Raw genomic sequence first — 21,548 nt, forward strand, 5'->3', positions numbered from 1 at the left:
GTTCTTGAGGGGTCCTGAGGGACCTGGAAAGGCCCCAAAGGGCTCATAGGAGACCCTCGAGGGGTCCTGGAGGGCTCTCAAAGAGTCTTGAGAGTTCTAGAAGGGTCCTGAGGGTCCTTGAGGGGTCCCAGGAGGTTCTCCAGGGGGTCCTGAGGAACCCAGACGGGTCCTGGGGGTCTCTAGAGGGGTTCTGAGGGTCCTGGAAGGTTCCTCAGTGGCTCTTGAGTGCTCCTGGAAGGCCCTAATGGGGTCCTGGGTGGGTCCAGAGGAGCTCTGAGGGGTTCTGAAGCCCTGGAGGGTCCATGGACCTCATCTGCAAAGGCTCCGGCTGCACCTTCAGCAGCTTCGGGATGGAGTGGGTCCGTCAGGAGCCCCAGAAGGGCCTCGAGTACGTCGCGGGGATCAACTACAATGGTGGTTCCACCTGGTACGCGCCGTCGGTCAAGGGGCGCTTCACCATCTCCAGGGACAACGGCCAGAGCACGGTGACGCTGCGGATGACCAACCTGAAGGCCGAGGACACGGCCACCTACTACTGCGCCAAAAACGCTGATGGTGGTGGTGGTTATGGTGCTGGTGGTGATGTTGTCCCACCAGGACCCATCTGGGGCCCTCAGGACCTCCTGGAGAACCTCCTGCGACCCCTCAAGGACCCCCAGGAGCCCTCTGGAGCCCTTCAGGACCCCTTTAGAGACCCCTCAGGACCCCTTGAGATCTTCCAGAACCCCCTGAGAGCCCTCAGAGACCCCTTGAAGGCCTTCCAGGACCACTCTGGGACCACCAGGACCCCTCTGGAGCCCTCCAGGACCACTTTAGGACCCTCAGGTCTCCTCTAGAGCCACCCAAGAGCCCTTTAGAACCTTCCAGAACCCCCCCAGGTCCCACCATGGCCCTTCCAGGACCACCAGAACCCCTCGAGAGTCCTCTGGGACCCTTTTAGGGCCTTCCAGGAGTGTCCCAGAGGGGTCCTGGATCATTCCAACCCCCTCAGAACCCCTCTGGATCCTTCTGGAACCCCTCTGGAGCCCCTCAGGATCATTCCAACCCCCCCAGAACCCCTCTGGATCCTTCTGGAACCCCTCGGGAGCCCCTCAGGATCATTCCAACCCCCCCAGAACCCCTCTGGAACCTTCTGGAACCCCTCTGGAGCCTCTCAGGATCATTCCAACCCCCCCAGAACCCCTCTGGATCCTTCTGGAACCCCTCTGGAGCCCCTCAGGATCATTCCAACCCCCCCAGAACCCCTCTGGATCCTTCTGGAACCCCTCTGGAGCCCCTCAGGATCATTCCAACCCCCCCAGAACCCCTCTGGATCCTTCTGGAACCCCTCTGGAGCCTCTCAGGATCATTCCAACCCCCTCAGAACCCCTCTGGATCCTTCTGGAACCCCTCTGGAGCCCCTCAGGATCATTCCAACCCCCCCAGAACCCCTCTGGATCCTTCTGGAACCCCTCTGGAGACCACCAGGACCCCTCTGGGACACTCCTGGAAGGCCCTAAAGGTGTCCCAGGGGACTCTCGAGGGGTCCTGAGGGTTCCAGAGGGGTCCTGGGGGTACGCAGGGTGGTTCTGGAAGGTTCTAAAGGGGTCCTGGGTGGCTCTAAGGGGGTCCTTGGGCTCCTGGAAGGCCCTAAAGGGCTCATAGGAGGTCCTCGAGGGGTTCTCGGTGGCTCCAGAGGGGTCCGGAGTGTCCCAGAGGGGTCCTTGATGGCTCCAGAGGAGAGTTGAGGGTTCTAGAAGGGTCCTGAGGGTCCTTGAGGGGTCCCAGGAGGTTCTCCAGGGGTTCCTGAGGGCTCCAGACGGGTCCTGGGGGGCTCTGGAGGGTGCGTGGACATCTCTACAGGGGTCCTGAGGGCCCTCAATGAGTCCTGTGGGGCTCAAGATGGGTTCTGGGGGTCTCTTGGGGTGTCTTTGGGGGCTCTGGACGGATCCTTAAGGTCTAAGAGGGGTCCTGGAAGGTCCGAAATGGCTCAAAGGGGACTCTTGAGGGGTCCTGGTGATCATCTGGGTTCCTCCGGACCCCCTGGAGAACCCCCTGTGACCCCCCAAGGAGCCTCAGGAGCCCTCTGGAGCCACCCAGGAGCCCTTTAGAACCTTCCAGAACCCCCCTGGGTACCCCCAGGACCCCTCTGGAACCCTCAGAACCCCTCGAGAGTCCTCTGAGACACCTTTAGGGCCTTCCAAGAGTGTCCCAGAGGGGTCCTGGTGGTCTCCAGAGGGGTCCTGAGGGGCCTTCAAGGGGTCTCTTGGTTCTCTGAAGGGGTTCTGGAAGACCTTGAGGGGTCTTGAAGGTCCCAGAGGGGTCCTGGGGGGCTTTTAAGAAGTCCTGGAGGTTCTGGAAGGTTCCTGGAAGGCCCTAAAGGGGTCCCTGTGGGGCTCTGGAGGGGTCTTGGTGGTCCCAGAGGGGTCCTGGGGGGCTCTGGAGGGGTCCTGAGGGTTCCAGTGAGGTTCTGGGGGTTCTGGAAGGCCCCAAAGGGCTCATAGGAGACCTTCGAGGGGTCCTGAGGGGCTCCAGAGGAGACTTAAGGGTTCTAGAAGGGTCCTGAGGGTCCTTGAGGGGTCCCAGGAGGTTCTCCAGGAGGTCCTGAGGGTCCCAGATGGGTCCTGGGGGGATCCAGAGGGGTTCTGAGGGTCCTGGAAGGGTCTTTGGTGGCCTCAAATCCATCGCGAGTGTTGACACCGGTGGGACCACCATCACCACCACCACCACCAGCACCATAACCACCACCACCATAAGCGGATTTGGCGCAGTAGTAGGTGGCCGTGTCCTCGGCCTTCAGGTTGGTCATCCGCAGCGTCACCGTGCTCTGGCCGTTGTCCCTGGAGATGGTGAAGCGCCCCTTGACCGACGGCGCGTAGGAGGTGGAACCCCCTTTCTCGATCCCCGCGACGTACTCGAGGCCCTTCTGGGGCTCCTGACGGACCCACTCCATCCCGAAGCTGCTGAAGGTGCAGCCGGAGCCTTTGCAGATGAGGTCCATGGACCCTCCAGGGGACACGAGGCCACCGCCGCTCTCCACCAGGGACTGAGAACCTTCCTAGGACCTTCCAGGACCCATCAGGACCCCTCTGGAGCCACTCAGGACCACTTAAGAGCTACTGAGGACCCTTCAAGGACCCTGAGAACCACTCTGGAGTCCTCCAGGACTCATTGACGGCCCTCAGGACCCCTGTAGAGATGTCCACAAACCCTCCAGAGCCCCCCAGGAGCCATCTGGAGCCCTCAGGAACCCCTGGAGAACCTCCTGGGACCCCTCAAGGACCCTCAGGAGCCTTCTAGAACCCACAACTCTCCTCTGGAGCCATCAAGGACCCCTCTGGGACACTCAGGACCCCTCTGGAGCCACCAAGAACCCCTCGAGGGCCACCTATGAGCCCTTTAGGGCCTTCCAGGAGCCCCAGGACCCGCCTGGAGCCACCCAGGACCCCTTTAGAACCTTCCAGAACCACCCTGGGTACCCCCAGGACCCCTCTGGAACCCTCAGGACCCTTCAAGAGTCCTCTGGGACACCTTTAGATCCTTCCAGGAGTGTCCCAGAGGGGTCCTGGGGGGCTCCAGAGGGTCCTCAAAGCCTCTTCAGGAGCCCTTTGGGGCTCTCGAGGGGTTTTGAGGATCCCAGAAAGGTCCTGAAAGACCCTAAAGGGGTCTTGGAAGGCCCTAAAAGGGGTCCTGGTGGTCCCAGAGGGGTCCTGGAGATACCTGGGGGGGTTCTGGAAAGTTCTAAAGGGATCTTTGGTGGCTCTAGAGGAGACCTGAGGGTCCTAAAGGGGTCCCGGGGGGTTCCAGAGGGGTCCTGGTGGTCCCAGAGGGGTCCTGGGGGTACCTGGGGGAGTTCTGGAAGGTTCTGAAGGGGTCTTGGGTGGCTCTAGAGGAGACCTGAGGGTCCTAAAGGGGTCCTGAGGGGCTCCAGAGGGGTCCTGGAGGTCCCAGAGGGGTCCTGGAAGGCCTTCAAGGGGTCTCTGGGGGCTCTCAGGGGGTTCTGGAAGATCTCCAGGGGTCCTGAGGGCTCTCTAAAGGGGTCCTGGAGGGCTCCAGAGGGGTCCTGGAAGGCCTCGAGTGGTCCTAAAGGGGTCCTGAAGGGCTCCAGAGGGGTCCTGGTGGTCCTCGAGGGGTCCCAGGAGGTTCTCCAGGAGGTCCTGAGGGCCCCAGATGGGTCCTGTGGGGCTCCAGAGGGGTTCTCCGGATCCTCCAAAGCTCCTCAGTGGCTCTTGAGTGGTCCTGAGTGGCTCTGGAGGGGTTCTGGAGGTCCCAGAAGGGTCCTGGAAGGGTTTCCCCCTATTTTGGGGCTCTTTTCCCTCATTTTTGGGGCCATTTATGGAGCTGTGGAGCTTCTATCGCTGTTTAACCCCATTTTGGGGCTCTTTAACCCCATTTTGGGGCTCTTTTCCCCCCATTTTGGGGCTCTTTTCCCCCATTTTGGGGCTCTTTTCCCTGATTTTGGGGCTCTTTTCCCCATTTTGGGGCTCTTTAACCCCATTTTGGGGCTCTTTTCCCTCCATTTTTGGTGCCAGAGGGGTTCTGGGGGGGTTGGAATGATCCTGAGGGGCTCCCGAGGGGTTCCAGAAGGTTCCAGAGGGGTTCTGGGGGGGTTGGAATGATCCTGAGGGGCTCCAGAGGGGTTCCAGAAGGATCCAGAGGGGTTCTGGGGGGGTTGGAATGATCCTGAGGGGCTCCAGAGGGGTTCCAGAAGGATCCAGAGGGGTTCTGGGGGGGTTGGAATGATCCTGAGTGGCTCCAGAGGGGTTCCAGAAGGATCCAGAGGGGTTCTGGGGGGGTTGGAATGATCCTGAGGGGCTCCAGAGGGGTTCCAGAAGGATCCAGAGGGGTTCTGAGGGGGTTGGAATGATCCAGGACCCCTCTGGGACACTCCTGGAAGGCCCTAAAAGGGTCCCAGAGGACTCTTGAGGGGTTCTGGTGGTCCCAGAGGGGTCCTGGAGATACCTGGGGGGGTTCTGGAAGGTTCTAAAGGGGTCTTGGGTGGCTCTAGAGGAGACCTGAGGGTCCTAAAGGGGTCTCGGGGGGCTCCAGATGGGTCCTGGTGGTCCCAGAGGGGTCCTGGAAGGCCTTCAAGGGGTCTCTGGGGGCTCTCAGGGGGTTCTGGAAGACCTCGAGGGGTCCTGAGGGGTCTCTAAAGGGGTCCTGAAGGGCTCCAGAGGTCTCCTGGGGGTCCTTGAGGGGTCGCAGGAGGTTCTCCAGGAGGTCCTGAGGGCCCCAGATGGGTCCTGGTGGGACAACATCACCACCACCACCATAACCACCACCACCATCAGCACGTTTGGCGCAGTAGTAGGTGGCCGTGTCCTCGACCTTCAGGTTGGTCATCCGCAGCGTCACCGTGCTCTGGCCGTTGTCCCTGGAGATGGTGAAGCGCCCCTTGACCGACGGCGCGTAGTAGGTGGTACCACCATTGTCCCAAATCCCCGCGACCCACTGGAGGCCCTTCTGGGGCTCCTGACGGACCCACTCCATCCCGAAGCTGCTGAAGGTGAAGCCGGAGCCTTTGCAGATGAGGTCCATGGACCCTCCAGGGGACACGAGGCCACCGCCGCTCTCCACCAGGGACTGAGAACCTTCCTAGGACCTTCCAGGACCCTTCTGGGACCACCAGGACCCCTCTGGAGCCACTCAGGACCACTTCAGAGCTACTGAGGACCCTTCAAGGACCCTGAGAACCACTCTGGAGTCCTCCAGGACTCATTGAGGGCCCTCAGGACCCCTGTAGAGATGTCCACGAACCCTCCAGAGCCCCCCAGGACCCATCTGGAGCCCTCAGGAACCCCTGGAGAACCTCCTGGGACCCCTCAAGGACCCTCAGGACCCTTCTAGAACCCTCAACTCTCCTCTGGAGCCATCAAGGACCCCTCTGGGACACTCAGGACCCCTCTGGAGCCACCAAGAACCCCTCGAGGACCTCCCATGAGCCCTTTAGAACCTTCCAGGAGCCCCAGGACCCCCTTAGAGCCACCCAGGACCCTTTTAGAACCTTCCAGAACCACCCTGGGTACCCCCAGGAACCCACTTGGACCCTCAGGAGCCCTCAAGAGTCCCCCGGGACACCTTTAGGGCCTTCCAAGAGTGTCCCAGAGGGGTCCTGGTGGTCTCCAGAGGGTCCTCAAAGCCTCTTCAGGAGCCCTTTGGGGCTCTCGAGGGGTTTTGAAGGTCCAAGAGAGGTTCTGAAAGTCCCTAAAGGGGTCCTGGAAGGCTCTGAAAGGGGTCCTGGTGGTCCCAGAGGGGTCCTGGAGGTACCTGGGGGGGTTCTGGAATGTTCTAAAGGGGTCTTGGGTGGCTCTAGAGGAGACCTGAGGGTCCTAAAGGGGTCCTGGATGGCACCAGAGGGGTCCTGGGGGTCCTTGAGGGGTCCCAGGAGGTTCTCCAGGAGGTCCTGAGGGTCCCAGATGGGTCCTGTGGGGCTCCAGAGGGGTTCTCCGGATCCTCCAAAGCTCCTCAGTGGCTCTTGAGTGGTCCTGAGTGGCTCTGGAGGGGTTCTGGAGGTCCCGGAAGGGTCCTGGAAGGGTTTCCCCCTATTTTTGGGCTCTTTTCCCTCATTTTTGGGGCCATTTATGGAGCTGTGGAGCTTCTATCGCTCTTTAACCCCATTTTGGGGCTCTTTAACCCCATTTTGGGGCTCTTTTCCACCATTTTGGGGCTCTTTAACCCCATTTTGGGGCTCTTTTCCCCCATTTTGGGGCTCTTTTCCCTCATTTTGGGGCTCTTTAACCCCATTTTGGGGCTCTTTTCCCTCTATTTTTGGTGCCAGAGGGGTTCTGGGGGGGTTGGAATGATCCTGAGGGGCTCCAGAGGGGTTCCAGAAGGATCCAGAGGGGTTCGGGGGGGTTGGAATGATCCTGAGGGGCTCCAGAGGGGTTCCAGAAGGATCCAGAGGGGTTCTGGGGGGGTTGGAATGATCCTGAGGGGCTCCAGAGGGGTTCCAGAAGGATCCAGAGGGGTTCTGGGGGGGTTGGAATGATCCAGGACCCCTCTGGGACACTCCTGGAAGGCCCTAAAAGGGTCCCAGAGGACTCTCGAGGGGTTCTGGTGGTCCTGGAAGGGCCATGGTGGGACCTGGGGGGGTTCTGGAAGGTTCTAAAGGGCTCTTGGGTGGCTCTAGAGGAGACCTGAGGGTCCTAAAGGGGTCCTGGAGGGCTCTAGAGTGGTCCTGGTGGTCCCAGGGGGGTCCTGGAAGGCCTTCAAGGGGTCTCTGGGGGCTCTCAGGGGGTTCTGGAAGACCTCGAGGGGTCCTGAGGGCTCTCTAAAGGGGTCCTGAGGGGCTCCAGAGGGGTCCTGGTGGTCCTTGAGGGGTCCCAGGAGGTTCTCCAGGAGGTCCTGAGGGCCCCAGATGGGTCCTGAGGGGCTCCAGAGGGGTTCTCCGGATCCTCCAAAGCTCCTCAGTGGCTCTTGAGTGGTCCTGAGTGGCTCTGGAGGGGTTCTGGAGGTCCCAGAAGGGTCATGGAAGGGTTTCCCCTTATTTTTGGGCTCTTTTCCCTCATTTTTGGGGCCATTTATGGAGCTGTGGAGCTTCAATCGCTCTTTAACCCCATTTTGTGGCTCTTTTCCCTCATTTTGGGGCTCTTTTCCCTATTTTGGGGCTCTTTTCCCCCATTTTGGGGCTCTTTTCCCTCATTTTGGGGCTCCAGAGTGTCCTGGTGGGACAACATCACCACCACCACCATAAGCGTCTTTGGCGCAGTAGTAGGTGGCCGTGTCCTCGGCCTTCAGGTTGGTCATCCGCAGCGTCACCGTGCTCTGGCCGTTGTCCCTGGAGATGGTGAAGCGCCCCTTGACCGACGGCGCGTAGTAGGTGGTACCACCATCGTTCCTGATCCCCGCGACCCACTGGAGGCCCTTCTGGGGCTCCTGACGGACCCACTCCATCCCGAAGCTGCTGAAGGTGCAGCCGGAGCCCTTCCAGATGAGGTCCATGGACCCTCCAGGGCTTCAGAACCCCTCAGAGCTCCTCTGGACCCACCCAGGACCCCATTAGGGCCTTCCAGGACCACTCAAGAGCCACTGAGGAACCTTCAAGAACTCTCAGAACCCCTCTAGATCCCCCTAGGACCTGTCTGGGTTCCTCAGGACCTCCTGGAGAACCTCCTGGGACCCCTCAAGGACCCTCAGGACCCTTCCAGAACTTTCAAGACACTTTGAGAGCCCTCCAGGACCCCTCGAGGGTCTCCTATGAGCCCTTTGGGGCCTTTCCAGAACCCTCAGGACCCCTCAAGAACATTCCAGGGTCCTCAGAACTCCTCTAGAACCACACAGGACCTCTTTGGAACCTTCCAGAACCACCCTGGATACCCCCAGGACCCTTCCGTGACCACCAGGACCCCTCAAGAGCCACCCGGGACCCCTTGAAGGCCTTCCAGGACCCCTCTGGAGCTCCAGAGGACCCCTCTAAACCCAACCAGGACCCTCACAGGACCCTCAGGACCCCCTTAGAGCCACCCAGGACCCCTTTAGAACCTTCCAGAACCACCCTGGGTACCCCCAGGACCCCTCTGGAACCCTCAGAACCCCTCGAGAATCCTCTGGGACACCTTTAGGGCCTTCCAGGAGTGTCCCAGAGGGGTCCTGGTGGTCTCCAGAGGGTCCTCAAAGCCTCTTCAGGAGCCCTTTGGGGCTCTCGAGGGGTTTTGAAGGTTCAAGAGAGGTCCTGAAAGTCCCTAAAGGGGTCCTGGAAGGCCCTAAAAGGGGTCCTGGTGGTCCCAGAGGGGTCCTGGAAGGTCTTCAAGGGGTCTCTGGGGGCTCTCAGGGGGTTCTGGAAGACCTCGAGGGGTCCTGAGGGGTCTCTAAAGGGGTCCTGGAGGGCTCCAGAGGGGTCCTGGTGGTCCTTGAGGGCTCCCAGGAGGTTCTCCAGGAGGTCCTGAGGGCCCCAGATGGGTCCTGTGGGGCTCCAGAGGGGTTCTCCGGATCCTCCAAAGCTCCTCAGTGGCTCTTGAGTGGTCCTGAGTGGCTCTGGAGGGGTTCTGGAGGTCCCAGAAGGGTCCTGGAAGGGTTTCCCCCATTTTGGGGCTCTTTTCCCCCATTTTGGGGCTCTTTTCCCCCATTTTGAGGCTCTTTTCCCCCCATTTTGGAGCTCTTTAACCCCATTTTGGGGCTCTTTTCCCTCCATTTTTGCTGCCAGAGGGGTTCTGGGGGGGTTGGAATGATCCTGAGGGGCTCCAGAGGGGTTCCAGAAGGATCCAGAGGGGTTCTGGGGGGGTTGGAATGATCCTGAGGGGCTCCAGAGGGGTTCCAGAAGGATCCAGAGGGGTTCTGGGGGGGTTGGAATGATCCTGAGGGGCTCCAGAGGGGTTCCAGAAGGATCCAGAGGGGTTCTGGGGGGGTTGGAATGATCCTGAGGGGCTCCAGAGGGGTTCCAGAGGGATCCAGAGGGGTTCTGGGGGGGTTGGAATGATCCTGAGGGGCTCCAGAGGGGTTCCAGAAGGTTCCAGAGGGGTTCTGGAGCCCTAATGAGGTTCATTAGTGGCCCTCATTAAGAGTTAATTAAGAGCAGCAGCTGCGCTCGAAGGCCCCGAAAGCGAAAGCGAATGTGGGGCTCCAAAAAGCCCTTTTTGGGGTTTCGGAACTGATTTTTGGGGTTATTTTTGGCAATGGAGGAAAAAAACAAACTCCAAATGGGGGAAATTGAGAGGGGGGAGAAAAGGGGGAGAGGTGTTAATGGCATTAATTAATTAGAGCAGCTCTTTAAGCACTTATAGACACCCAATTAATTAATTAGAGCCTCTTTAGACCCTAATTAGGGCCTCCACAGCTCCTTAATGACTTTTAGACGCTGAATTAATTAATCAGAGCAGCTCTTTAATGACCCTCAAAGCCCCTCTATGATCCCCCAGAGCCCCTCTATGACCCTCAAAGCCCCTCTATGACTCCCCAGAACCCCTCTGTGATCCCTCAAAACCCCTCTATGACCCTCAAAGCCCCTCTATGATCCCCCAGAGCCCCTCTATGACCCTCAAAGCCCCTCTATGACTCCCCAGAACCCCTCTTTGATCCCTCAAAACCCCTCTATGACCCTCAAAACCACTCTATGATCCCCCAGAGCCCCTCTATGACCCCTCAAAACCCCCCTGAGATACTCCTGGAAGGCCCTAAAGGTGTCCCAGAGGACTCTTGAGGGGTCCTGAGGATCCAAGAAGGGTCCTGGGGGTATCCAGGGTGGTTCTGAAAGGTTCCAAAGAGGTCCTGTGTGGTTCTAGAGGAGTTCTGAGGGTCCTGGAATGTTCTTGAGGGGTCCTGAGGGACCTGGAAAGGCCCCAAAGGGCTCATAGGAGACCCTCGAGGAATCCTGAGAGGCTCCAGAGGAGATTTAAGAGTTCTAGAAGGGTCCTGAGGGTCCTTGAGGGGTCCCAGGAGGTCCTCCAGGAGGTCCTGAGGAACCCAGACAGGTCCTAGGGGGATCTAGAGGGGTTCTGAGGGTCCTTGAAGGTTCCTCAGTGGCTCTTGAGTGGTCCTGGAAGGCCCTAATGGGGTCCTGGGTGGGTCCAGAGGAGCTCTGAGGGGTTCTGAAGCCCTGGAGGGTCCATGGACCTCATCTGCAAAGGCTCCGGCTGCACCTTCAGCAGCTTCGGGATGGGGTGGGTCCGTCAGGAGCCCCAGAAGGGCCTCCAGTGGGTCGCGGGGATCTACAGCAATGGTGGTGGCACCTACTACGCGCCGTCGGTCAAGGGGCGCTTCACCATCTCCAGGGACAACGGCCAGAGCACGGTGACGCTGCGGATGACCAACCTGAAGGCCGAGGACACGGCCACCTACTACTGCGCCAAAGGTGCTGATGGTGGTGGTGTTCATCCTGGTGGTGGTGGTGGTGATGGTGGTCCCACCGGTGTCAACACTCGCGATGTATTTGAGGCCACCAAAGACCCTTCCAGGACCCTCAGAACCCCTATAGATCCCCCCAGGACCCATCTGGGACCCTCAGGACCTCCTGGAGAACCTCCTGGGACCCCTCAAGGACCCTCAGGACCCTTCTAGAACCATTAAGTCTCCTCTGGAGCCCCTCGGGACCCCTCGAGGGTCTCCTATGAGCCCTTCGGGGCCTTCCAGAACCCCCAGAACCTCACTGGAACCCTCAGGACCCCTCCAGAGCCCCCCAGGACCTCTCTGGGACCACCAAGACCCCTCCAGAGCCCCACAGGGATCCCTTTAGGGCCTTCCAGGAACCTTCCAGAACATTCAGGGCTTCTTAAGAGCCACCCAGGACCCCTCTGGGACCTTCAAGACCCCTCAAGGTCTTCCAGAACCCCTTCAGAGAACCAAGAGACCCCTTGAAGGCCCCTCAGGACTCCTCTGGAGCCCCTCAAGACCCCTCTGGGACACTCTTGGAAGGCCCTAAAGGTGTCCCAGAGGACTCTCGAGGGGTCCTGAGGGTTCCAGAGGGGTCCTGGGGGTTCCCAGGGTGGTTCTGGAAGGTTCTAAAGGGGTCCGGGGTGGCTCTAAGGGGGTCCTGGGGGGGTCCTGGTTGGGTTTAGAGGGGTCCTCTGGAGCTCCAGAGGGGTCCTGGAAGGCCTTCAAGGGGTCCCGGGTGGCTCTTGAGGGGTCCTGGTGGTCATGGAAGGGTCCTGGGTGTATCCAGGGTGGTTCTGGAAGGTTCCAAAGAGGTCCTGTGTGGTTCTAGAGGAGTTCTGAGGGTCCTGGAACGTTCTCAGTGGCTCCAGAGGGGTCCTGAGGGTCCTGGAAAGACCCCAAAGGGCTCATAGGAGACCCTCGAGGGGTCCTGGAGGGCTCTCAAAGAGTCTTGAGAGTTCTAGAAGGGTTCTGAGGGTCCTTGAGGGGTCCCAGGAGGTTCTCCAGGAGGTCCTGAGGGACCCAGACAGGTTCTGGGGGTCTCTAGAGGGGTTCTGAGGGTCCTGGAAGGCTCCTCAGTGGCTCTTCAGTGGTCCTGATGGCCCTAATGGGGTCCTGAGTGGCTCCAGAGAAGATCTGAGGGGTTCTGAAGCCCTGGAGGGTCCATGGACCTCATCTGCAAAGGCTCCGGCTGCACCTTCAGCAGCTTTGAGATGATGTGGGTCCGTCAGGAGCCCCAGAAGGGCCTCCAGTGGGTCGCGGGGATCAGCAGCCCCAGTGGCAGCAACACCTACTACGCGCCGTCGGTCAAGGGGCGCTTCACCATCTCCAGGGACAACGGCCAGAGCACGGTGACGCTGCGGATGACCAACCTGAAGGCCGAGGACACGGCCACCTACTACTGCGCCAAAAACGCTTATGGTGGTTATGGTGATGGTGGTCCCACCGGTGTCAACACTCGCGATGTGTTTGAGGCCACCAAAGACCCTTCCAGGACCCTCAGAACCCCTCTGGATCCCCCCAGGACCCATCTGGGTCCCTCAGGACCTCCTGGAGAACCTCCTGGGACCCCTCAAGGACCCTCAGGACCCTTCTAGAACTCTCAAGACTCTTTGAGAGCCCTCCAGGACCCCTCGAGGGTCTCCTATGAGCCCTTTGGGGCCTTTCCAGGACCCTCAGAACCCCTCAAGAACATTCCAGGACCCTCAGAACTCCTCTAGAACCACACAGGACCTCTTTGGAACCTTTCAGAACCACCCTGGATACCCCCAGGACCCTTCCGTGACCACCAGGACCCCTCAAGAGCCACCCGGGACCCCTTGAAGGCCTTCCAGGACCCCTCTGGAGCTCCAGAGGACCCCTCTAAACCCAACCAGGACCCCCCCAGAACCCTCAGGACCCCCTTAGAGCCACCCAGGACCCCTTTAGAACCTTCCAGAACCACCCTGGGTACCCCCAGGACCCCTCTGGAACCCTCAAATTCCTCAAGAGTCCTCTGGGACACCTTTAGGGCCTTCCAGGAGTGTCCCAGAGGGGTCCTGAGGGGCCTTCAAGGGGTCTCTGGGGGCTCTGAAGGGGTTCTGGAAGACCTCGAGGGGTCTTGAAGGTCCCAGAGGGGTCCTGGGGGGCTCTTAAGAAGCCCTGAAGGTTCTGGAAGGTTCCTGGAAGGCCCTAAAGGGGTCCCTGTGGGGCTCTGGAGGGGTCTTGGTGGTCCCAGAGGGGTCCTGGAGGGCTCTGGAGGGGTCCTGAGGGTTCCAGTGAGGTTCTGGGGGTTCTGGAAAGGCCCCAAAGGGCTCATAGGAGATCCTCGAGGGGTCCTGAGGGACTCCAGAGGGGTTCTTGAAGGTTCTCAAAAGGTCCTGTGGGTCCTTGAGGAGCCCCAGGGGGATCTTCATGGGTTCCTGAGGGCTCCAGACAGGTTCTGGGGGTCTCTAGAGGGGTTCTGAGGGTCCTTGAAGGTTCCTCAGTGGCTCTTCAGTGGTCCTGGAAGGCCCTAATGGGGTCCTGGATGGGTCCAGAGGAGCTCTGAGGGGTTCTGAAGCCCTGGAGGGTCCATGGACCTCATCTGGAAGGGCTCCGGCTGCACCTTCAGCAGCTTCGGGATGGAGTGGGTCCGTCAGGAGCCCCAGAAGGGCCTCCAGTGGGTCGCGGGGATCAGGAATGATGGTGGTACCACCTACTTCGCGCCGTCGGTCAAGGGGCGCTTCACCATCTCCAGGGACAACGGCCAGAGCACGGTGACGCTGCGGATGACCAACCTGAAGGCCGAGGACACGGCCACCTACTACTGCGCCAAAGGTGCTTATGGTGGTGGTGGTTACGGTTATGGTGGTGATGGTGGTGGAGGCCTTCCAGAACCCCTTGAGAGCCCCCAGAGACCCCTTGAAGGCCTTCCAGGACCCCTCTGGGACCACCAGGACCCCTCTGGAGCCCTCCAGGACCCCTTTAGGACCCTCAGGTCTCCTCTAGAGCCACCCAAGACCCCTTTAGAACCTTCCAGAACCCCCCAGGTCCCACCATGGCCCTTCCAGGACCACCAGAACCCCTCGAGAGTCCTCTGGGACCCTTTTAGGGCCTTCCAGGAGTGTCCCAGAGGGGTCCTGGATCGTTCCAACCCCCTCAGAACCCCTCTGGATCCTTCTGGAACCCCTCTGGAGCCACTCAGGACCACTCAAGAGCCACTGACAACCCTTCAAGGACCCTGAGAACCCCTCTGGAGTCCTCCAGGACTCATTGAGGGCCCTCAGGACCCCTGTAGAGATGTCCACGAACCCTCCAGAGCTCCCCAGGACCCCTCTGGAGCCCTCAGGAACCCCTGGAGAACCTCCTGGGACCCCTCAAGGACCCTCAGGACCCTTCTAGAACCCTCAACTCTCCTCTGGAGCCATCAAGGACCCCTCTGGGACACTCAGGACCCCTCTGGAGCCACCGAGAACCCCTCGAGGGCCTCCTATGAGCCCTTTAGGGCCTTCCAGGAGCCCCAGGACCCCCCTTGAGCCACCCAGGACCCCTTTAGAACCTTCCAGAACCACCCTGGGTACCCCCAGGACCCCTCTGGAACCCTCAGGAGCCCTCGAGAGTCCCCCGGGACACCTTTAGGGCCTTCCAGGAGTGTCCCAGAGGGGTCCTGGTGGTCTCCAGAGGGTCCTCAAAGCCTCTTCAGGAGCCCTTTGGGGCTCTCGAGGGGTTTTGAGGGTCCAAGAGAGGTCATAAAAGTCCCTAAAGGGGTCCTGGAAGGCCCTAAAAGGGGTCCTGGTGGTCCGAGAGGGGTCCTGGAGATACCTGTGGGGGTTCTGGAAGGTTCTAAAGGGGTCTTGGGTGGCTCTAGAGGAGACCTGAGGGTCCTAAAGGGGTCCTGGAAGGCCCTAAAAGGGTCCTGGTGGTCCCAGAGGGGTCCTGGAAGGCCTTCAAGGGATCTCCGGGGGCTCTCAGGGGGTTCTGGAAGACCTCGAGGGGTCCTGAGGGGTCTTTAAAGGGGTCCTGGATGGCTCCAGAGGGGTCCTGAGGGTCCTTGAGGGGTCCCAGGAGGTTCTCCAGGAGGTCCTGAGGGCCCCAGATGGGTCCTGTGGGGCCCCAGAGGGGTTCTCCGGATCCTCCAAAGCTCCTCAGTGGCTCTTGAGTGGTCCTGAGTGGCTCTGGAGGGGTTCTGGAGGTCCCAGAAGGGTCCTGGAAGGGTTTCCCCCTATTTTGGGGCTCTTTTCCCTCATTTTTGGGGCCATTTATGGAGCTGTGGAGCTTCAATCGCTCTTTAACCCCATTTTGTGGCTCTTTTCCCTCATTTTGGGGCTCTTTTCCCTATTTTGGGGCTCTTTTCCCTCATTTTGGGGCTCTTTTCCCCCATTTTGGATCTCTTTTCCCTCATTTTGGGGCTCTTTTCCCCCATTTTTGAGCTCTTTTCCCCCATTTTGGGGCTCTTTTCCCTCATTTTGGGGCTCTTTTCCCCCATTTTGGGGCTCTTTTCCTTCCATTTTGGGGCTCTTTTCCCCCATTTTGGGGCTCTTTTCCCCCATTTTGGGCTCTTTTCCCCCATTTTGGGGCTCTTTTCCCTCCATTTTTGGTGCCAGAGGGGTTCTGGGGGGGTTGGAATGATCCTGAGGGGCTCCCGAGGGGTTCCAGAAGGTTCCAGAGGGGTTCTGGGGGGGTTGGAATGATCCTGAGGGGCTCCAGAGGGGTTCCAGAAGGATCCAGAGGGGTTCTGGGGGGGTTGGAATGATCCTGAGGGGCTCCAGAGGGGTTCCAGAAGGATCCAGAGGGGTTCTGGGGGGGTTGGAATGATCCTGAGGGGCTCCAGAGGGGTTCCAGAAGGATCCAGAGGGGTTCTGGGGGGGTTGGAATGATCCAGGACCCCTCTGGGACACTCCTGGAAGGCCCTAAAAGGGTCCCAGAGGACTCTCGAAGGGGTTCTGGTGGTCCTGGAAGGGCCATGGTGGGACCTGGGGGGGTTCTGGAAGGTTCTAAAGGGCTCTTGGGTGGCTCTAGAGGAGACCTGAGGGTCCTAAAGGGGTCCTGAAGGGCTCCAGAGGGGTCCTGGTGGTCCCAGAGGGGTCCTGGAAGGCCTTCAAGGGGACTCTGGGGGCTCTCAGGGGGTTCTGGAAGACCTCGAGGGGTCCTGAGGGGTCTCTAAAGGGGTCCTGAAGGGCTCCAGAGGGCTCCTGGGGGTCCTTGAGGGGTCGTAGGAGGTTCTCCAGGAGGTCCTGAGGGCCCCAGATGGGTCCTGGTGGGCTCCAGAGTGTCCTGGTGGGACAACATCACCACCAGCACCATAACCACCACCACCATAAGCGTCTTTGGCGCAGTAGTAGGTGGCCGTGTCCTCGGCCTTCAGGTTGGTCATCCGCAGCGTCACCGTGCTCTGGCCGTTGTCCCTGGAGATGGTGAAGCGCCCCTTGACCGACGGCGCGTAGGAGGTGGTACCACCATTGCTGTGGATCCCCGCGACCCACTGGAGGCCCTTCTGGGGCTCCTGACGGACCCACCCCATCCCGAAGCTGCTGAAGGTGAAGCCGGAGCCTTTGCAGATGAGGTCCATGGACCCTCCAGGGGACACGAGGCCACCGCCGCTCTCCACCAGGGACTGAGAACCTTCCTAGGACCTTCCAGGACCCTTCTGGGACCACCAGGACCCCTCTGGAGCCACTCAGGACCACTCAAGAGCCACTGAGGACCCTTCAAGGACCCCCAGAACCCCTCTGGAGTCCTCCAGGACTCATTGAGGGCCCTCAGGACCCCTGGAGAGATGTCCACGAACCCTCCAGAGCTCCCCAGGACCCATCTGGAGCCCTCAGGAACCCCTGGAGAACCTCCTGGGACCCCTCAAGGACCCTCAGGACCCTTCGAGAACCCTCAACTCTCCTCTGGAGCCATCAAGGACCCCTCTGGGACACTCAGGACCCCTCTGGAGCCACCGAGAACCCCTCGAGGACCTCCTATGAGCCCTTTAGGGCCTTCCAAGAGCCCCAGGACCCCCCTTGAGCCACCCAGGACCCCTTTAGAACCTTCCAGAACCACCCTGGGTACCCCCAGGACCCCTCTGGAACCCTCAGGAGCCCTCGAGAGTCCCCTGGGACACCTTTAGGGCCTTCCAGGAGTGTCCCAGAGGGGTCCTGGTGGTCTCCAGAGGGTCCTCAAAGCCTCTTCAGGAGCCCTTTGGGGCTCTCGAGGGGTTTTGAGGGTCCAAGAGAGGTCATAAAAGTCCCTAAAGGGGTCCTGGAAGGCCCTAAAAGGGGTCCTGGTGGTCCCAGAGGGGTCCTGGAGATACCTGTGGGGGTTCTGGAAGGTTCTAAAGGGGTCTTGGGTGGCTCTAGAGGAGACCTGAGGGTCCTAAAGGGGTCTTGGAGGGCTCCAGAGTGGTCCTGGTGGTCCCAGAGGGGTCCTGGAAGGCCTCGAGTGGTCTCTAAAGGGGTCCTGAGTGGCTCCAGAGGGGTCCTGAGGGTCCTTGAGGGGTCCCAGGAGGTTCTCCAGGAGGTCCTGAGGGCCCCAGATGGGTCCTGTGGGGCTCCAGAGGGGTTCTCCGGATCCTCCAAAGCTCCTCAGTGGCTCTTGAGTGGTCCTGAGTGGCTCTGGAGGGGTTCTGGAGGTCCCAGAAGGGTCCTGGAAGGGTTTCCCCCTATTTTTGGGCTCTTTTCCCTCATTTTTGGGGCCATTTATGGAGCTGTGGAGCTTTTATCGCTCTTTAACCCCATTTTGGGGCTCTTTCCCCCCATTTTGGAGCTCTTTTCCCCCATTTTGGGGCTCTTTTCCCTCATTTTGGGGCTCTTTAACCCCATTTTGGGGCTCTTTTCCCCCATTTTGGGGCTCTTTAACCCCATTTTGGGGTTCTTTTCCCCCATTTTGGGGCTCTTTTCCCCCATTTGGGGCTCTTTTCCCTCATTTTGGGGCTCTTTTCCCCCATTTTGGGGCTCTTTTCCGCCATTTTGGGGCTCTTTTCCCCCATTTTGGGGCTCTTTTCCCTCCATTTTTGGTGCCAGAGGGGTTCTGGGGGGGTTGGAATGATCCTGAGGGGCTCCAGAGGGGTTCCAGAAGGATCCAGAGGGGTTCTGGGGGGGTTGGAATGATCCTGAGGGGCTCCAGAGGGGTTCCAGAAGGATCCAGAGGGGTTCTGGGGGGGTTGGAATGATCCTGAGGGGCTCCAGAGGGGTTCCAGAAGGATCCAGAGGGGTTCTGGGGGGGTTGGAATGATCCTGAGGGGCTCCAGAGGGGTTCCAGAAGGATCCAGAGGGGTTCTGAGGGGGTTGGAATGATCCAGGACCCCTCTGGGACACTCCTGGAAGGCCCTAAAAGGGTCCCAGAGGACACTCGAAGGGGTTCTGGTGGTCCTGGAAGGGCCATGGTGGGACCTGGGGGGGTTCTGGAAGGTTCTAAAGGGGTTTTGGGTGGCTCTAGAGGAGACCTGAGGGTCCTAAAGAGGTCCTGGAGGGCTCCAGAGGGGTCCTGGTGGTCCCAGAAGGGTCCTGGAAGGCCTTCAGGTTGGTCATCCGCAGCGTCACCGTGCTCTGGCCGTTGTCCCTGGAGATGGTGAAGCGCCCCTTGACCGACGGCGCGTAGTAGGTGTATCCACCATTGCTGTGGATCCCCGCGACCCACTGGAGGCCCTTCTGGGGCTCCTGACGGACCCACTCCATCCCGAAGCTGCTGAAGGTGAAGCGGAGCCTTTGCAGATGAGGTCCATGGACCCTCCAGGGCTTCAGAACCCCTCAGAGCTCCTCTGGACCCACCCAGGACCCCATTAGGGCCTTCCAGGAGCACTCAAGAGCCACTCAGGAACATTCAAGGACTCTCAGAACCCCTCTGGATCCCCCTAGGACCCATCTGGGACCCTCAGGACCTCCTGGAGAACCTCCTGGGACCCCTCAAGGACCCTCAGGACCCTTCTAGAACTCTCAAGACTCTTTGAGAGCCCTCCAGGACCCCTCGAGGGTCTCCTATGAGCCCTTTGGGGCCTTTCCAGGTCCCTCAGGACCCATCAAGAACATTCCAGGACCCTCAGAACTCCTCTAGAACCACCCAGGACCTCTTTGGAACCTTCCAGAACCACACTGGATACCCCCAGGACCCTTCTTGGACCCTCAGGACCCCTCAAGAGTCCTCTGGGACACCTTTAGGGCCTTCCAGGAGTATCTCAGAGGCGTTCTGGGGGGCTATAGAGGGGTTCTGAGGGTCATAGAGGGGTTCTGGGGGGTCATAGAGGGGCTTTGAGGGTCACAGAGGGGCTCTGAGGGGTCATAGAGGAGCTTTGAGGGTCATAGAGGGGCTCTGGGGGATCATAGAGGAGCTTTGAGGGTCATTAAAGCGCTGCTCTGATTAATTAATTCAGCGTCTAAAAGTCATTAAGGAGCTGTGGAGGCTCTAATTAGGGTCTAATAAGGCTCTAATTAATTAATTCAGTGCTAATAAGTCATTAAGGGACTTTGGAGGCCCTAATTAGGGTCTGACGAGGCTCTAATTAATTAATTCAGTGCCTCTAATTAACTAAAGAGCTTCACTCATTAATTAATTCCCTCTCCATAAGTGATTAAAGCCCTTCTGAGACCGTAATTAATTAATACCGCGCCTATTAAGTGATTAATGGGCTCTGATTAATTAATTAATACCTCATCTATAAGTAATTAATGGGCTCTGATTAATTAATTCCGCGTCTATAAGTAATTAATGGCCTCTAATTAATTAATTACAGTGATTAATGGGCTTCGGAGGCTCCAATTAATTAATTAAGGTCTCCATTAATTAATTAATGACCCCGCGGCGCCCTTAATTAATTAATTAATTGCCGCGTAATTAATTATCTGCGACGGAAGGCGGCGATTAATTAATCCGATTAATTATTTTAGCCATTAATTAGCCCTCAGGCTGTAATTAATTCATTAATTAATTAATTAATCCGGCGGCGGAGGGTAATTAACGCTCCGTTAATTAACGACAACAACTCATTAACTCCCCAGGGGGGGTCGTAATTAATTAACTCGAGAAAAACAACTCATTAATCCCCCTGGGGAGGCCCTTAATTAATTAATTAAGGTCATTAATTCCCTAATGAGGTCCCCCGTTAATTAATCCGACGAAGAAAAGTCATTAATGTCTTAATAAAGGCCTTTAATTAATCAATAAATGATCGATTTCGCCGTAATTAATTCCCTATTGGGGTCGCAATTAATTAATTAAGGACTCAATGAGTCATTAATGAGTCATTAATTGCCTTCGTCTTTGTAATTAACCCCTTCAAAGGGGGTTAATTAATCGATTAAAGGTAAATTAAAGTGATTAATTCCCCCTAATTAAGCCCCAGGAGGGGTCCCCCCCGTTGATTAATTAATTAATTAAGTCCTTAATCACCTGGAGGAGCCCTAATTAATTAATTGGAGGCAATTAAATGGCCAAGAAGGGATTAATTAACTCAGTTAATAATGTAATTACGGTGATTAATAGCGTAATTAATTCATTATTAGTAATTAATCGTTCTCCGATAGCAAAATAACGGTGATTAATAACGTAATTAATTCATTATAAGTAATTAATGCCTCTCCGATATCGAAATAACGGTGATTAATATCGCAATTAATTCATTATTAGTAATTAATTCCCCTCCGATATTGAAATAACGGTGATTAATAACGTAATTAATTCATGATAAGTAATTAATAGTTCTCTGATATCGAAATAACGGTGATTAATAACGCAATTAATTCATTATAAGTAATTAATCCCTCTCCGATATCGAAATAACGGTGATTAATAACGTAATTAATTCATTATTAGTAATTAATTCCCCTCTGATATCAAAATAACGGTGATTAATAACGTCATTAATTCATTATAAGTAATTAATAGTTCTCCGATATCGAAATAACGGTGATTAATAACGTAATTAATTCATTATAAGTAATTAATTCCCCTCCGATATCGAATTAATGGTGATTAATAACGTAATTAATTCATTATAAGTAATTAATAGTTCTCCGATATCGAAATAACGGTGATTAATAACGTAATTAATTCATTATAAGTAATTAATTCCCCTCCGATATCGAAATAACGGTGATTAATAACGTAATTAATTCATTATAAGTAATTAATAGTTCTCCGATATCGAAATAACAGTGATTAATAACGTAATTAATTCATTATAAGTCATTAATCCCCCTCCGATATCGCCTTTCATCAACTCCACACTTCTAATTAACCCCTAATTGATGTCATAATTAAGGCAAAGCCACTAATTAACCCCTATCCTTCACTGTAATTAAGTGGAAACCACTAATTAACCCCTATTCTATGTCATAATTAAGTCCAATCCATTAATTAACCCCTATCCTTCAATCTAATTAAGTGGAAACTCAACTAATTAACCCCTATCCTTTACTCTAATTAAGTCAAATCGATTAATTAACCCTTATCCTTCAATGTAATTAAGTGGGAACCACTAATTAACCCGTATTCTATGTCATAATTAAGTGGGAACCACTAATTAACCCCTATCCTTTAATGTAATTAAGTCAAATGGATTAATTAACACTTATCCTTCAACCTAATTAAGTGGAAACCACTAATTAACCCCTATCCTTTACTGTAATTAAGGGGAAATCACTAATTAACCCCTATTCTATGTCATAATTAAGTGGAAACCACTAATTAACCCCTATCCTTCAATCTAATTAAGTCCAATGGATTAATTAACCCTTATCCTTTAATATAATTAAGTGGAAACCACTAATTAACCCCTATCCTTTAATATAATTAAGTGGAAGCCATTAATTAACCCCTATCCCTTA

General features: G+C 56.8%; 4 gene segments (V, D, J or C); all 4 read right to left on the bottom strand.

Annotated features, from left to right (window-relative positions):
- Positions 1-1,876: 1,876 nt before the first annotated feature.
- Positions 1,877-3,031, bottom strand: LOC128850124 (Ig heavy chain V region 914-like). The segment is given in 2 exon segments: positions 1,877-1,950; positions 2,698-3,031. Coding segments are annotated over 2 exon segments (357 nt in total).
- Positions 3,032-4,983: 1,952 nt separating this feature from the next.
- Positions 4,984-5,562, bottom strand: LOC128850125 (Ig heavy chain V-III region HPC76-like). The segment is given in 1 exon segment: positions 4,984-5,562. A coding segment is annotated over 1 exon segment (534 nt).
- A 2,055-nt stretch (positions 5,563-7,617) lies between these two features.
- Positions 7,618-9,087, bottom strand: LOC128850126 (Ig heavy chain V region 914-like). The segment is given in 2 exon segments: positions 7,618-7,933; positions 9,083-9,087. Coding segments are annotated over 2 exon segments (321 nt in total).
- A 6,566-nt stretch (positions 9,088-15,653) lies between these two features.
- On the bottom strand, positions 15,654-16,363 carry LOC128850127 (immunoglobulin heavy variable 3-23-like). The segment is given in 2 exon segments: positions 15,654-15,695; positions 16,031-16,363. Coding segments are annotated over 2 exon segments (324 nt in total).
- Positions 16,364-21,548: the final 5,185 nt, after the last annotated feature.

Source organism: Cuculus canorus, chromosome 39 (assembly GCF_017976375.1).
Source record: "Cuculus canorus isolate bCucCan1 chromosome 39, bCucCan1.pri, whole genome shotgun sequence".
Classification (NCBI taxonomy): domain Eukaryota; kingdom Metazoa; phylum Chordata; class Aves; order Cuculiformes; family Cuculidae; genus Cuculus; species Cuculus canorus.